Raw genomic sequence first — 16469 nt, 5'->3', positions numbered from 1 at the left:
TATAGTTACAGAACTATGTATTGTGTAGAAATTAATTGAAGTACATAATAGTACTTCAAATAATTTGTATTGTTATTTGTAAATACACGACTAAAATAGCTAGAATCACTTAAAAATATGTTACGATTCCTACTAAAGCAATAACATAGTTCCATTACTTCAATTCTTACACAATACACAGCAAACATAGCTAGAAACACATTATAATTATACACCCATTCATAAAAGCAAATAAACAATGGTTCTATTATAAAAATATATATATATATATATATATTTACAAGGACAATACGGCATCTCATTCGGTTTTACTCCAAGAACTAATTATGATACAAGTCAAAGTAGGTTATCTTACCATCAAAAATAAATAAACCGCTTTTAACTTACTGGTTAGAAGCGACATTAAATCGCATACTTTAAAGATTAGGTAACTAATTACTATTCATAGTATAACTAATAGGGTAGATGACTAATTTTTAATTTAATGTCTGTCTTGTATTATTTAAAAATATTAGACACGTATTTTATTTTATTTCGGAAACAAATATGTACTTTCGCTTGTTTTTGTTGATTTTAAGTATCGTGTGACGTCACTTCTAGGCAGATTTTATATGTAGAAATTACGTATTTCCCCCACCCTTAAACTTTGATTCGTTTTGTATAAGTATTGTTATCTTATATGACAAAATAATTATCCCATCAAAAACATCCTGTAAAAAACCCAAGTCTCGCAGCTCAGTCTTTCTACCGTCAAAAGTTTTGAGATCCATGTAATACCAAGTCGGTTAATCTATTTAGTGTCTACTTGAAGGACCTTCTGTCTTAAGTTATTACATAAGTTATTATCATGCCAATATTAAAAATATTTAACGTTTTAAACAAATAGATCGACTTGGACATCGCTTGATTTGATTATTAGTATGTATCACACTACACAGCACGACGGGCCAGCGACCAACAGGAACGAGAGTTTCAATCGCGTGTGGCGCGAGAGACTAAAGAATCTAATATAATATTGTAATATTCATTTTGTTTTCATGCGATGTCCAAGTCGATCTATTTGTTTAAAACGTTAAATATTTTTAATATTGGCATGATAATAACTTATGTAATAACTTAAGACAGAAGGTCCTTCAAGTAGACACTAAATAGATTAACCGACTTGGTATTACATGGATCTCACAACTTTTGACGGTAGAAAGACTGAGCTGCGAGACTTGGGTTTTTTACAGGATGTTTTTGATGGGATCTCACTTCTTTTTGTAGAGCCTTTCTTTTTGATACCATCTACTTCTAACGAATTTTGTTAAAGGTCTTATGATATTTTCTTATTTTTGTATGTAGTCTTCCTCTTTTTCTTTTTCTTTTAATATTGCTGCAATAGTCTATGATTTTCGTACTTCAAGACATGTCCAATCATGTGTTTTTCATTACGTCGACCATTTTACAAGTAATAATGTTGTTCAGTTTCATGGGCTAAACACACCCTTACCCACCCTATACCCCCTCCCTTGCCTCATATGGTAGGTACCTATCTACACCTATTAAATTTATAACCACCACCAACCACCAACTGCATAAATAACTTTGTAATCCCATATATTTATATGGGATTACAAAGTTATTGATGCAGTTGGTGTATTTGGAAAACTGGACCGAAATTACAAAATATTTAAGTTTTCCCATGATTAAGACACTAAACTCTATATGTATTCCAAATATGAAGCTTCTAAGTCTGCTAGAAGTGCCTTGGACTTTTGATGATCGGTGAGTCAGTGAGTGACAAAATTTAGAAACTTTAACAAGTTGTCATTCTTAAACTACTGGTTCAAATTGACTGAAATTTTAAATATTCCGTGTTTATACAATGCCGGATTAGTTACTGAAGATTCAGGTTTCTTGCTTTATCCACAACCGAATTATAGGGGGTCGAAAAAGGCCCGAATTGCTTCGAGAAAAGGATGGTACGGCCGTGCCGCTTTTTTTTGCTCGACTTGGCGGGGGCACTGCCGTGCCCCCAGATATGGGTCTAATATTTTTTAATTACCTAACTGACGGACTGAATAGATTTTAATTTTCATACCCCGTCATCATCCTTATTATATCATTCAAATAAAATAATTTCATAATCGACAGATCGACATATTTTTTAAATGCGTATGTGTTATCGTTCGTGTAAAGGAGTCCGTAATCCAGTTGCGGTACTTACTGAACATAATATATAATATGCTATTTTATTTTGGTTCAATTAGATATAGAAGTAATATTTTAGTATTTTCACTTATTTGTTAGGAAAGCTATGTAATATCATACGCTAGCGTAATGTGAAACCGATGCAACGGTAATCAGCAATGCATGGGAATGTAATCTTGGAATGAAGCTGTAAATATATACCAATAATAATCATTATTTAATATATTATAACATTTATTAAATATATGTTTCGAAAATCTTAATAAAATAACAAAGTGAAAACGTGGCAGTCTTCTTTAGGGTGCTTTTTGACCAAAGATTGCTTTGTAGCTATGCGACGAAAATATAATAACTAAGCTGTGAACGTTTCCACTGATACTCAGCTATGTAGCTGTGTGAATAATATGCGATGTATCGATAGTAGGAAAACCATCATATTAAACATATTTACATATTTCCATATAATAACATAGCCTAGCTGACTCCGTTTCCACCAGCGCTCTTATTGACTTAAACTCTTACTGTATCTATTGCACTCTTATTGACTAAAAACCACCCCGTGCCTGTTCCTACTTACTACTTACTCCGAGCCGTCGCCCCGGTAACCCGCAAGGTCGTCCGCAGCTCCTAACAATAAGTGCACTTAACATCTAAATTCGGTCACTCACTCTACCCTGACCATATTTCTAACTCTTAAATGTAACTGCTCGTGTAATAAACACATCCTGTCGGCTCCGACGATATATGATAGATACCAATTGATACAAATTGTCGTTTCGTCACCTTACCGTATTCTTCGTATTAACAAATTGGTACTTTATCGACAGACTCCCATTTCCTTTATTTAATTGGATTTCTCATTGATTTTACTCAAATTATAGACTTATTAGTAAAGTTTGTTATAAAAGACTTTGAACAGTGATTGTTACCTAATGATGAAAATTTATCTAAATCGTATGGTTTTGCGATACCAGGAGCTGCGGACTGTCTAGTCAGTTATCGGTGCTCCGGTTCGAAAATCAGGATTAAGAACGGGGTGACACTCCGTCTCGCCTAGCCCAAGGCGGGAGAACACATTGGATGAGTTTCCCATATCAAAAAAGAAATGGTTTTTCGATGATTTATTTAGCCACAATTTAAACTAAGATGACCATTGTGAGAATACATAAATGAATCCCATATTTTGTTAAGTTAATAGGACGAAAAAGAAGGTTCGTATAACCTAAAACGTTGAGTCAGTCTTTATAAAAAAATATCTATGGACGAAGACAATATCTTGAAACGGCCGTGCTCCAACACAAGGCCAAAGCTATAATTTAGTAAATAATAATACTGTATAAAACCTGCTTATTTACATGAAAATTATTTCAAGCCATTCCAGGTATGTTTGACGTCATTGGTATCCACTGACTTCAAGATCTTTGGTATACACACCTAGGTACTAACGGATACATCCTGTATTCTATATGTTGAAAAAACATATCTAGTTCTACTTTTTATGAGTAATTTATTCAAATGTTTAGATACTAACGCGTAACTAATTTAAATAGTAAATATTCGCTTAATTTCAATAGTTTTTTCTTCATTCATGTTTCGAAATGAAAATTGTCGTATAATATGGTGGCATAATATTTTACTCTTTATCATTATTGCTCTCTTATGTATATGTTGGCGATTGTCGCAGGTTTTTTATGGTGGTGAAGGTACATAACCTCGCGCCTGTCTTCCATAGGGGTAAGCAGAGACAATAAAACGCCAATTGCTACGAATCTTACATACTTCTTTCGTTTCATCAACACTCATCAGTCTTTTCATGCATGCTCGTTGGTTAAAAGTAAATAAATAACTTTCAGTAATTATTATCTAGTGTCAAACCGTAAATGATTTTCAATACCTCCTCTTCCAAACTATTGGTATCTTAATTTGACTTTACGGTTGTTAATTAATACCACCATTAGTTCCAGATGTTCATTCAATTAAAACATTCCATCAACATTTTTATTAATTAACAAATAATATAAAACTGTCACTGATTTCCTTGTAACATAATATTAAAGACTCATTAATTTGATTGCTAACATTTTGTTCAATGTTCAATTCAGATCAGTACAAAAAATACTTGACTTTTTACTAATTTACATTAAGAGGTATCAGATTTACCGCCTGCTAATTCGATTGTGCAAAAAATTTAATTTAAGCTTCTTGATTATGATAAGTAATTAAGATACCTACTTGGGGTACAAGGTACACACATAAACTATGAAAGCAACTGACTTTTCAAAACAACTTATGGCTGCTTTTTTGTAATCTTCCCATGACTTCTCCGCCTTGGCTGAGGTGGGAGGGAGTCACAGACTCTTACTGACTAAAAACCATCCAGTTCCTTCTCCTACTTTGAGCCGGAGCCCCAGTAACCTGTTACGTTGTCCGCAGCTCTAGAAACTTATGGCTACTTAGCTGAGTTTACGCAATGGTACAATTTTTCTATGTTCTATAAATATCTAGAATGAATCACTAGTTCAATGATCCTACGCAAGGACGAATCAAAAGTTTATTTAAAACATTAATGAACAAAGATACAGTTGGTAAGCGTATCCCGACAATGGGAGTACAACGAACTACTAAATAATAACTTTCGTATCAGTAGACAAACTCGCAAGTAAAAGTAAGTAATGTAATTTAACTAAATAAGCAAGCAAGCAGGAAGTAAGCCAAGTTATCCAAGTGTTAGGGAGATCGCGGCCGCTTTCCACGCCCGGTAACACTACCACCGTAGCGGGTGTCAACTTACAAGACAACAGCATACAAAGCTATACTAAATACATATTCTACTTTATTGGTCTTGTAATAAAGTTGATATTGTATTAAAGAGTTTTAAAAGATAAGTATAGGTTGATTTGCTGGTTGTGAACGCGTCAATGTTGACAGGGAGTGAACTAATGTTTGGTTGCACATTGTCAGTGTTGCCACTTTAGCATTGGAAGGCCTTTCTGTGGTTAAAACTCTGATTCTGTTTGTGATACGTGATACTGAGTATTTTGGTATGCAATGTAGGTATTAGTAATGAATTATATCGGCGCTCTAACCTACTGAGCAAACGGCTTATAATATAATATTTTTTATATATTTATTAGAAAGCTTATACAATAAAAAAGCTAATAATATAATAATTAAAGCGGCATTACGTGCCGTAATCTGCACCTCTGCCTACCACTTCGGGAATAAAGGGCATGACGTTGTAAAAAAAAATTGGTATTAGTTAATAGTACGGTCAGATTTAGATTAGCAACTTCGCATTAGCTAAAGCAGAAACTAATAAAAAAAAATCTAAATAGGATCCATCGAATATTTCGAGCAGTCATTTAAAATGAGTTGCATGCCGATTATGATATTAGTATACCGGTTTTAGTGCCTAACTCAGTCTGCGATGCAGTTATTTATAATTCTACTAGAAACGTAACGAAATACTATTTATACGAATGGCTCTACGTCAGTTTTTAAAAAAACTAATAGAAAAAAATCGAAATCCATGAATAAAAAAGATCATAATCTACATTTTTGTATACACAATTGCCTATTTAAATATTCTGTTATTTACTATATTCTGTGGGTCGGCAGCATTGCATTCCACAACCAAAACAACCAGTTTACTAGAGTACATCATTATTTAAACTAATTCAGAGTATCGTACTCACCTAAAATGTCAACTTGTTTACCTAACCAAAGCTTACGCATCAATGACATTTTTTTTTTAAAGATATTAAAACTAGCCTGGTTTACCGGGCTATAAAATATGTTGAGAAAACGTATTTATTGGTTTTAAAATAGGATTTTTTACTACCATCTTTTTTGATTTATCGTTTTTTTTTAAACAGCTGTGGAAAATTCGGACGACTTTCCCATTAATTGCGTATAGATGCTTCATTACTGTCATATTATAAGTTTCCATGTACGAAATTATATTAAACACAGCACGTTACGTTTAAAAAAATTATAGTTTATGAAAAGAAACATACCTAAAGGACCATAAAAACTGCCTACCTACTTTAAACTTTGATAACCAGAATCATAAAAGATATCATTAAGTAAATTAATAAAAGGAGAAATAGTACTAACTGCCGTACTCAGAGTCATTTAATGGTTACCTAACCCAGTCCTTAGCAATTGTTTTCGGAACAAAAATCGTTACTAAGGAATAATTAAAGTAATCATTAAATGTAGCAGTAAGTATCAACCAAAAATCATTTCAAAACTTCCAACGCAACAGTTAAAAAATTCTAGGAACACATTTTTCCAATTAAAATCCCATTTCGAAGGCAACATTAGATATCATCACAGACGCGTGGAGTGAGGATTGTGGTACTATTGCACAACAATTTTGGACGGGTTCCGATGTCTCATGGCCAAACCGACGTGTCTAACTTAAATGGTATGTGGGAACCTACCTACTGAAAAACAAAGATGATTTAGGTACCAGTGGGATGTTTTTTTCGAAATGTCAAAATTGTTGATGAATTTTGGATGAGATCGGAAATTGTGATGTCATTATACTTATTGCGGCAAATACCTATGTAGTTCTAATATAATATGAGTCTTAAATTACGTAGTAAGTAAGGAATTGACAAACCAATTAAAAAAACAAAATTATTTTAAACAATTTTAAAGCATTTTTAAACCTTATAAAGAGTTAAGTATGCTACGATAGCGTACGATAGACGAAAAAATACGCAATTATTTTAACATACACGCCATAAGGAGGTTGGAAACGAAGAATCGGTTAGTTAGTATTTATAGAGATTAATAAAAACTATTAACCTAACTGCCATACTCAAAGACATTTAATTAACTATTCGTTAGTTACGATTTTGGTCAGAAAACAAGTGCTGAGGAGTGGGTTAAGTAACTATTACCTAAATGACTCTGAGTACGGCAATAAGTAGCAAATCTTGACTTCCTATCGAGAAAAAAAAGACCATAGGAAAAGTCTTTAAATATATTGCTTATATAGATGCTTCATAATTCTGAAGGGACATTGCAAAGGTCATTGTACTTTAGATTAGCGAACAAATTGCATTGAGTAATATTAAGATTTCTCCTTCTGTTAATTTCGAGCTAAGTCAACTAACAAGGCTTATGAAGATAAGATAATATCAACAACAGATAATGTATATTTTGTCAGAAGAAAACGGTCATTAGGGCATAGAACTCGTATGCAATATTTGAGGAAATCAAAATTAATTACAATGAAACTATTTTTTATTACTAAATCCGTGCGCGAAAACGCCGGAACGCCGGCATTATGACTAGAAATAAGTGTCTGAATAACAATAAAATACGTCCGGAATCAGTTACGTATTTCATAATAATTAACTAAAAACAGAGGCGTAACAATATTCACATCAAATAACAATGAAAAACGTACTAATAACATGAAAAAAATAACATTTGTCTAAGTACTTACCGGTAACAAAACCAAAGAAATCAAATTGTTTCACAATATTTTCTTGCGAAACTATTTCAAACGAATGGCATCCTATTCACTGATTCTTTATTCAAAATTCAAACTACACTAGAACGGATAAACCACTTCCTATAAATAAAAAAAAAAGATGCACTTTGGACGAGTTTAAAAAAAAATGTTGACGAACGTGTAGCGCTGTAGAGCCTCTATGACCGACTGTCTTAATTAACTACGGAAAGAGCGTGGCTTGCCCAATTACTAACATAACTGTTAATGCAATAATGACCTATTTATATCCCTATTCAATATTGCATTTTAATGACAATTTGTATGACTCAGTGTAGTGCCTAAAGTATTTTTTTCTCTGCACATGCAAATGTAGCGATTATGAACTTTAAGAGCAATGTAACGAAGTATTACTCGTAGCGTAGCGTTTGGAAACCTGTTTTAGGTTCAACATGAATAAATGATTATTGTTTAAAAAAATATCCAGTTACTGTAAGCAAATATTTTAAACTTCTAGTGGAGAAGCAACCAGTTAACGACTTGATGCGATAAAAAAGCAGTACCTACCTACCTCCATGGAGGCAAGGTTCTATTATTCTAAACCGTACCTTATAAATGGCAAAGATGATAAACTAAAGAGCCTATGTTTTTACTTGGGTACGATCACATTTTTATTTTTATTTTGGTAAGTAAATATAAAACGTTTAACGGTGCACAAAAAATTAAATACCTATATCTATTTACCCACATATTTGTTTATTGAAAAACCTGAAAAGCCAAGTACGATTCTAAATAGGAACAACTAGTCAAATAAAGTCAATAAAGATCTATTTATTATCTCTACCGACCCCAATGGGAGAGAGACGTGAGGATATTTATGTAGATAATGTATCTATGTATGTATGGCATGCATACATACATATATCGTAAATAGTAAAGGAGTTCCTCATACACATTGAAACACAATGCCAGCGTTGTTTCACGCCGCCCGATGTCAAGGCCGCTGTGGGACCGTGATATGACTCCGATCGAGATCCAGACTTTCTTATAATTAAAATTATAAATCAGGTATTTCAAATGCATATTGATGATAATAATTTAATTGGCAATTTACTTAATTGCCGCTAATCTATAAAAATGTCGAAATACACGAGATCGAGGATCCGATTCCAATTTATAACTACTAACTCCATCTACCGGACAGACACTGAACTAACAACACAGTAGCGATAACAAGATGAGAATAAAATTAAACAAACTTAATTATATTTCACTTTTGAATACTACGACCATGACTTTAGCTGTTTTACCTAGGTAATCAATTATAATCTTGGAAAATATAATAAATGGATTTTACTGACCTGACGGTAAACGATCAGCGCCACCCGTCGAAACTTTCAGTCGCAACACCAGGAAAAGTTACGCGTTGCCGGTACATCGGCGCGTCATTTTAGGTAGGTAGGTTCAGGTGCGTTATGTTATTTTCAATAAAACGTTTGAGTATTCTCTTCTGCCAGGTACCAATGTAGGTAATTAGGTAGGTTCGTAGGTGTTTAGTGACTTATCTGTTCTCTCCATGATCATCACACACATTATTTGATCTATAATTAAAATGTTCTGCTTGTAATCAATGGGAATCCTACCTAAGTTTGAAGAAAAGAAAAGAAAACGTATTCAACTAAAAAAGTTAGAAACTAAAATTCACCGCACGGCACATAAAATTGTTAATACTACGTCGTCTTTAAACAGACGCTTCTTATTACCTAACAATTTAATTTAACAAATAAATAAAAGGGCACTATAACAACATCAATCATTTTGACGTTAACCAAATAGGTATTAATTAAACGCACCTGCTTGAACAAACTTAAGGTTTAATACGAATGTTTTACACTGATTATTATTATCTAGTAAACAATGAATTACCATTACTTACTTAATTCAATACAAACTATCTTTAACGTAGACATTTAAAAACCTATAGAATTAAAAATTACTTGCAAAATACCTACAGCAAATAAATTAAAGTTTATTTAAATTTTGGCGCTATATTAATGGCCAGTCCATCACCTGACTATACAAATAACAATAACCTCTGAGCTAGTTTATTCCATTGCCTCATTGAATATAATTTTAATTCATTTATTTCACACTGGTTCTATGATTCAAAAATAATCCATTACAAACTTCATTCCAAAATAAGTTTTTAAACAGTGTGTCGTTAGCAGCGCTGTCTGTCTATAGCTTGTCAAAGTTTTCAGTCGTTTTTCGTCGTTCAATTGTTTTTAAATGTGGAAACCTATAATTTTGGACGTCGAGTGTATCGTTTGCAACAAATCGTTGCAAAAGATCAACCACGTTCCTCGGGACGCATCGCAAAAAATGGGCAAGATAGCTAAGTTAAATAATAACGGTCGACTAAGAACCCCTAACTGGTCGCTTGAAGAAAAACAATACCTACTCGAGTTAATTAAGCAACGCAAGGAAGTGGTCGTAACAAAAGCCAACAATGGTCCAAACCACTACGAAGAAAAAGACATCGCTTGGAATGAAATACTACGAGAGTTAGCTGCAAAGTTTGGCTGTAAGTTTACTGGTAGTTCTATAAAAAAAGTAAAGACTCAGTGGCAGAATATGAAGAGAATAGCTCGCGAAGACATAGCATTAAATGGTCCTCAACTGCAGAATTACTCTCGATTGTCACTGGAGGTTTGCAATATCTTAGAATTACTGAAAGATGGTGTTTTCAAAGGAGAAAATGAAAATTTGAATGAGTCTTCTTCATCAATTACTGCTAACATTGAGATAAAAACAGAATGTGTTGATGAGTAAGTCACTTACCTTTAAATTTGCTTGCAGTTAGTTTATGTAGGTAGTAGTGTATTTTGATGCTTCATAAAATTTTCAGAAAACAATAGTAAGTTAAATGCCTAGTTAAATATGTACCTTATAGTTTAATGACAGTTGTAAGCATAAGTTAATATTAAAAATTACTATAAAAATAACAATGAATTGAAGCTAACTATACCATATTACCATAGATTATTTTCTTATGTTATTTTTTAAACATTATAATTAGGAACAGGCAACCAGTACCTATTCAGCCTACACTTTTTCTTCAATGTGTCTAATATAACAATTTTTATTTTCCAGGGATCTTAATCAACCAAGTTGCAGTGGCTTGAACACTACTTCAGTCTCTATGGAGACTGATATGCCTCTGGATAAAACCAATAGTACCCAGTTGGAGTCTTCTGCATCATCAGTTTCTGAACAAATATCAGAATCAAATGATTTTGATGGTCTGGAAGAAAATGCTGCAAACAAAAGTGTCACAAGAACCGTCTCAACAACAACTATGACTGAAATACCTTTTAATCCAATAGAAGAAGCTTTAAAGCTGACTAATCCATTTCATAGGGAGCTACAGGAATATTTTCAGTAAGTTTATTTACCATATTTTATTATTCTCTAGGCACATAGTTTTAAATACCTGTTTAATTAGTAATTTAAAAATTATATTTAATATTCAATTCAGGTACACAACAGCAGAAAAGCAGATGAAGATGGAAACATTAAAAGAAGAGCGTCAGGTAGTAAGAGCTATGAGAGAGACTGCTGAACTGAATAAAATTATTGCAGAACAAAAACTGAAACATGTTTTATGGGCGAAAAAGCAAGATATGACGTAAGTTTCATATTTTCTACTTTTTAGTTATGTTTCACTCTGTGTAGAATAATAAATGAGATTTATAACATAACTTTAAATTTATATTGAGCATTAATAATATCTTATCATAAGGTTTAAATCTGCCGCTTTTTTCTTTCGCCTTTAATCTGTGGTCTATGGTCTGACTGGCACAATGTTGTAACTTGTAAATATTACACAAATTACTTATACTATTTAAAGAAACTGGTAAATAGTCCCTAAAAACCTGTTAGAAGTACACATTTCAAAAGTATTTTGAACCAAAAATATGTTGGCATGGTATTGTCCCAAAATCCAGGGTGTCAATCTTAGTCTTGCTCACTTAGTTATTTTATTGTAAGCATTCTATTTTCGCTCCTATTCAATGCAATACATCAGTATCGACTTAGATTACAGTTCAAGGTCCAAACATGGATTTTTTAAATGAATTTGTTTATGGAATTGTTAAAAATTGTGAATTAAAAGACTTATTAATAAGGCCAATGGTGAGGTTATTTATTTCTTTGAAATCTAAAGTTACTATTAGTTAATGAGTAACCTTTATTGTTTTGCCTACATGTTACGATATTATTCAATACCTAGTTTTTAATATTAAAACTTCGTAGTTGCAAGATCCATAGGGCTGGCTGCTTCGCTGATTATGTCAAATAATGACAATGTCACTTGATAACAAAAATTCGTATATTTTCAAAAAAAAACTGTTTTTAATATCTTTAAAATAATTAAATATTTTCTTAATGCAAATTCATAATCGGAGATGGCAATCTGCCAGCGGCGGGAAGATATGATTGGTTAGTTGTACTTTTAGATTTTTGTAAATATGTATTATTCAAACTGTTGAACAATGTTACATTACTTAATAATATTAATGCAATCGTATTAATGTTTAAATAATGTCACTACAGTCATCCTGGGCTTTGCAGTGAAGTAATTTACTATTATTACTTACAGTTACTAAAATATTACTTAAGGCTTGACTTCAGCGGGATGTAAAATATTACCAAGTTGAGCCTCTTTTCCAAGAAAAATCGTATGTAATGTACTATTACTATTGCTTGAGCGAATTCAACTACATTGTGCAAGTTAAAAATTTAAGAATTAATTTATTTATATTTCGTTACCAAAACTGTCTTAAAAGACCCTATTTCGTCGACTGGAAAAAACAAGATTATCTTTGGTTTGAAGGAATTCTGTCAAATTCTACAATCTTACAAAAGTTCAGGATTCGTAAAGAAGTACTTATTTAGGACCTTTTTATAAATTCCAGTTAAAATCAAAATCATGAGTTTAATTCCGAGAGTAACATCAAACCTATCGCGGGCTATTTTGAGCGTAAGGTGAGAAATTTTTACCGGCATGTCACGTTACGCAACCTACTTGCAGATACCATTTTAGAATAAAAAAATAATTGTTATCATTAAATGATACATCCCTATTTTTCGAAGACGGTTCATCGATCATGCATCTAAATTCTAATTCGATGACCATGTCTTTCGACTTGACTTGAATCACTCTTATTTTTCCTTCTATTAATAGTTGGCTTGTCATAAAGATGCCCTTTATACCGATGTCACACTATATAAACAGTCAGTCGTATTCTACGCAGTGTTTGGTGTTTACAATAATATAAGAAGGCAAAGGTTATTGATTATAAGGCCAGTTGACTGCCACTAGTCACTTTCCAATAAGTTCCTATTAGATTTTTTCTAATTAATCCTCAGGTAAGGTAATATTTACCTTGAAACGAATCATACCCTCGTTGTCATTGTGTTAGTAGAGGTTAATAACACTTTATTCTTATCATAATAGTGCAATCATAATATTTGTTGCTTAATACAAACAACCATGTTTTTTAATCAATTTCTATTGTGTAAACGCTACAGCATATAATCAGGTAATTTATATTGGTTCATGCTGTTTACAGGTTTAATTTACACTTAGATTAATAATAATTTGTTACAATAAAATTGTAAGTTCAAATTTACTGGCTGATCATAATGATTACCATAGACATTTTTTGGAGCATTATATTTTCTTAATTTTCCTTATTTACTTACATGCAAGCGAAGTGTATTTAAACTTATTCAAGTAAATTAAGTATAAGTACAACAAATAAAAATAAATTGTAAGGGACAATGACTTTCAATTTCATTGTTGTTTATTATACAGATTGCACTATACTTTCATCATCCATTACATTGCCGGCGTCTTTATGTGTCAGAGTTAAAAATAGTCTCTACAAATTGAGATGTAAATTAAACAGATTATTTGTTTGCTGTAATGTGATGTCATTTTTTAAATATTGAATTGATTAGTGTGTGGTAGTGCTAGTTCAGCAACAACAGCCTTTTAATGGACACTGCTGACCAAAGTGTCTTTTCACATGCATACGGTTTGAGCATTAAATCACAACACTTGCTCAATAAGGGTTGAAAATATATTTCCAATTAGACTAAAAAGATGCTTCTAAAGGTTAACAATAAAAAAAATATTTGATGTAGAACCTAGTCTTTTAGGCCATTAATGAAACTATTTTCTTGTTCTGAAGTGTAGTTATGCATTTATCAGAAGCTTTTTTAAGTGCCTTCTTTCAATTCTTGACTTCTAAGCACATTCCTTGTTTATTTTTGGTGTAAATCCATCTCCGACTGATGATATAATACATTAAATTCATCAAAGGTGCCAAGGCATATTTATTACTCACTCCATTTTCTGTAAGGTTCAAATATATCATATTATTATATTAAATACATAAGGTGTATTATAAAAATTCTATTCACTTATGAGCATGCATGAAAAGACTGATGACTATTCAAGAATTATATTATATGAATCATAGCAATTGGTGTTCCATGGTCTCTGCCTACCTCTATGGGAGACGGGTTACATATGTATGTATACAATTTCTTATGAATTTACTGTTGATTTCAGAATGTACAGTGGTGAGCCTGGTTCCGGTGCCGGCAAAGGTGGCGGTGGTGGCGGTGCCATCCGTGAAGCCGGTGGTGCTTTTGGCAAGATGGAGGCAGCCAGAGAAGATGAATACTTCTACAAAAAGGTAAAGGTTTCAAGTAAAGAGTTATTGAGCAGTCCATTGGTTAAGTTGTTATGAATGCAATGACCCAGATGTGCAATGCAGATCAGTAAAGTGCAATGTTGGTTAAAATTTACATTACTACACTAAGTGTTATTTCAGATATTTTAGACAGATACCAGGCACAAGCTGAAATATTATATGAATTATGATTGATATGTATACATAATTCATATTTTATTTTGTTGAGTCACAGAGGGACTCTTCATCATGAGCAGACGCAACGACGTGACGGGAACGAACCGTGATTTTTAATTAATTTTATATTGATTTTCTATCATATTTTATATTGATTATCTATCATATACATATAGGTTAGGTTATGTTTATTGATATGTATTTTAAAATAACATATCAATCATAATTCATATAATACTACATAAGACTTATAGCTAGTGAGAAGTTGGGGGTTATGTTATCAATGAGAGATACATCGTCAATATGCATTGAGCAATGCAGATCAGTAAACACATAGAACGGAAATTAATTAATTAGACCAGTTGGCCATCGAACTCGCAGTTATGTGACACAGGCATTGGTAGATGTGTTGTTACAGCCAAAGCATTCCTACTGTAAATACTATGCCAAGATACATGCTCCAAATCTCAATAGGTATTATAAAAGTACCCAATCAAGTCGAAAATCGACTGGTATTGCCCAGATTACAAGTAGTTCTAATAAGAAAATATATTTTCATTAATTAATTTTCTTCTTATCTTTGTTTTCAGCAAAAGGAGCAGCTTGCCAACTTGAAGTCTCACTTGGACAAGGAGATCTCCTTCCATCAGGACCAGATCAAACGCCACGAGGACGCCATCCGTAGACACAAAGAAAAAATGGCTGACATTGATCACAAGAACGCATAAACAGTGCCACATCCATTCAGGAACAGTCGGAAACATTTTGTCTTGAGTTTTACTCAATTATGTTTTAAGAATGTCAACATTTTGCTTTTATTTTGTTTAGTTATAGAAGGTAAAACCGCAATTACATAATGATGGCATTATTATATTGGGTTGTTTGATTTTAGTACTTACTATTAATCTGTTACTACCTACAGCTGGGTACTCACTTAACCCTGTAGCACATATCAGATACAGTATCAACCTGCAAGTAGTTACAGCTGGTCCACGGTCCACAGCGTGTCTAGCTACGAGCCGCCATTGTATTCGCACTGATACCGCCACTCAGCAGGTCACTGCGAGCGGCTCGCAACAGGCTCGTGCTTACGTACTCACTGGATACTGTATCTGATACGTTACGTGCTACACGGCTAAGTGCTATTGGTATTGGTACTTTTAGTACCTTCCAATGATTTGTTTGTTTATATGCTGGTTCATCATCATCATATCAGCCACAAGACATCTTCTGCCGGACGTAGGTCTTAATGATATCCAGATAGGTGGATTGGATGGATCGGAAGCGCATTGGATTAAGTTGGATCCAGCTCCCTGTGAGCTTTGTTAGGTCGTCTGTACATCATGTGGGTGGATGTCTAGCACTGCGCTTGCTGTCTGTTCTCCTAGCTCTGTCTCACTGCCACTCAGCTTGCTAATCCGATGGGCTATATCGGCAACTTTTAATAGTTTGTGGATCTTATGTCTGGATCCCACTAGGAAAACGGCATCATTCTTTCGACACCATACTGAGTGGCTTTGAATGAAAAGATGTAAATGCTAGTTACTAAAGAGGATTGACTGCTCCTTGTTAGATGAGTTTATTTTTCTATAATTTTCTATAATATACATAGATATTGCCAGGTAAGGTGCTGCTATTGTGAAAAAAAGAAAAAAAAAGGTAATTTAAAAAACTAAAAAAACCCGACTGCGTTTCTTTATAATATTAAAATGAAAAAACCCTAAAACAAGAAAGTCATCGTAAAATTTAAGCAGTCGGGACCCATTCTAGAAAGCCAGCCGTATGTGCCCTCACAAAGTCTTTATATTAAGAATGGGTCTTAGGGTTTTTATTTCATTTTAATATTATAAAGAAACGCAGTCGGGTTT

General features: G+C 33.0%; 3 protein-coding genes across 4 annotated transcripts in view; 2 read left to right on the top strand and 1 right to left on the bottom strand.

The window, feature by feature from the left end:
* LOC118277996 (protein scarlet) overlaps window positions 1-8041 on the bottom strand; it is a 31612-nt gene extending 23571 nt beyond the window's left edge. Inside the window, exon 1 of the mRNA XM_050699171.1 lies at window positions 7655-8041. The gene's annotated coding sequence lies outside the window, so the exon portion shown is untranslated. The remainder of the gene's footprint in view (window positions 1-7654) is intronic.
* Window positions 8042-9841: 1800 nt separating this feature from the next.
* Window positions 9842-11352, top strand: LOC118271469 (uncharacterized). The gene is made up of 3 exons (XM_035587565.2): window positions 9842-10488; window positions 10814-11101; window positions 11199-11352. Exons 1-3 carry the CDS (start codon window positions 9950-9952, stop codon window positions 11350-11352), a joined length of 981 nt encoding a protein of 326 aa, XP_035443458.2. The 5' UTR covers window positions 9842-9949.
* A 1184-nt stretch (window positions 11353-12536) lies between these two features.
* Window positions 12537-15474, top strand: LOC118277213 (ATPase inhibitor mai-2, mitochondrial). 2 transcript variants are annotated; one of them, XM_035595935.2, is made up of 3 exons: window positions 12537-12706; window positions 14301-14427; window positions 15192-15474. In XM_035595935.2, exons 1-3 carry the CDS (start codon window positions 12651-12653, stop codon window positions 15327-15329), a joined length of 321 nt encoding a protein of 106 aa, XP_035451828.2. In that variant the 5' UTR covers window positions 12537-12650; the 3' UTR covers window positions 15330-15474. The 2 variants fall into 2 exon arrangements, with proteins under 2 accessions (XP_035451828.2, XP_035451835.2); XM_035595942.2 differs by lacking the exon at window positions 12537-12706 and adding an exon at window positions 12934-13090.
* Window positions 15475-16469: the final 995 nt, after the last annotated feature.

This window comes from Spodoptera frugiperda, chromosome 15 (assembly GCF_023101765.2).
Source record: "Spodoptera frugiperda isolate SF20-4 chromosome 15, AGI-APGP_CSIRO_Sfru_2.0, whole genome shotgun sequence".
Lineage (NCBI taxonomy): Eukaryota > Metazoa > Arthropoda > Insecta > Lepidoptera > Noctuidae > Spodoptera > Spodoptera frugiperda.
Note: the sequence above shows the minus strand (reverse complement) of the source record. Positions and strands in the feature narration are given on the sequence as shown.

Bases quoted from the DNA above. Each gene is read 5' to 3' on its own strand.
- LOC118271469 (XM_035587565.2), top strand. From the start codon at position 9,950: ATGTGGAAACCTATAATTTTGGACGTCGAGTGTATCGTTTGCAACAAA. The intron at 10,489-10,813 runs GTAAGTCACTTA...TTTATTTTCCAG, and splicing joins AAAACAGAATGTGTTGATGA to GGATCTTAATCAACCAAGTT. The intron at 11,102-11,198 runs GTAAGTTTATTT...TATTCAATTCAG, and splicing joins GAGCTACAGGAATATTTTCA to GTACACAACAGCAGAAAAGC.
- LOC118277213 (XM_035595935.2), top strand. From the start codon at position 12,651: ATGAGTTTAATTCCGAGAGTAACATCAAACCTATCGCGGGCTATTTTG. The intron at 12,707-14,300 runs GTGAGAAATTTT...TGTTGATTTCAG, and splicing joins CGGGCTATTTTGAGCGTAAG to AATGTACAGTGGTGAGCCTG. The intron at 14,428-15,191 runs GTAAAGGTTTCA...CTTTGTTTTCAG, and splicing joins ATGAATACTTCTACAAAAAG to CAAAAGGAGCAGCTTGCCAA.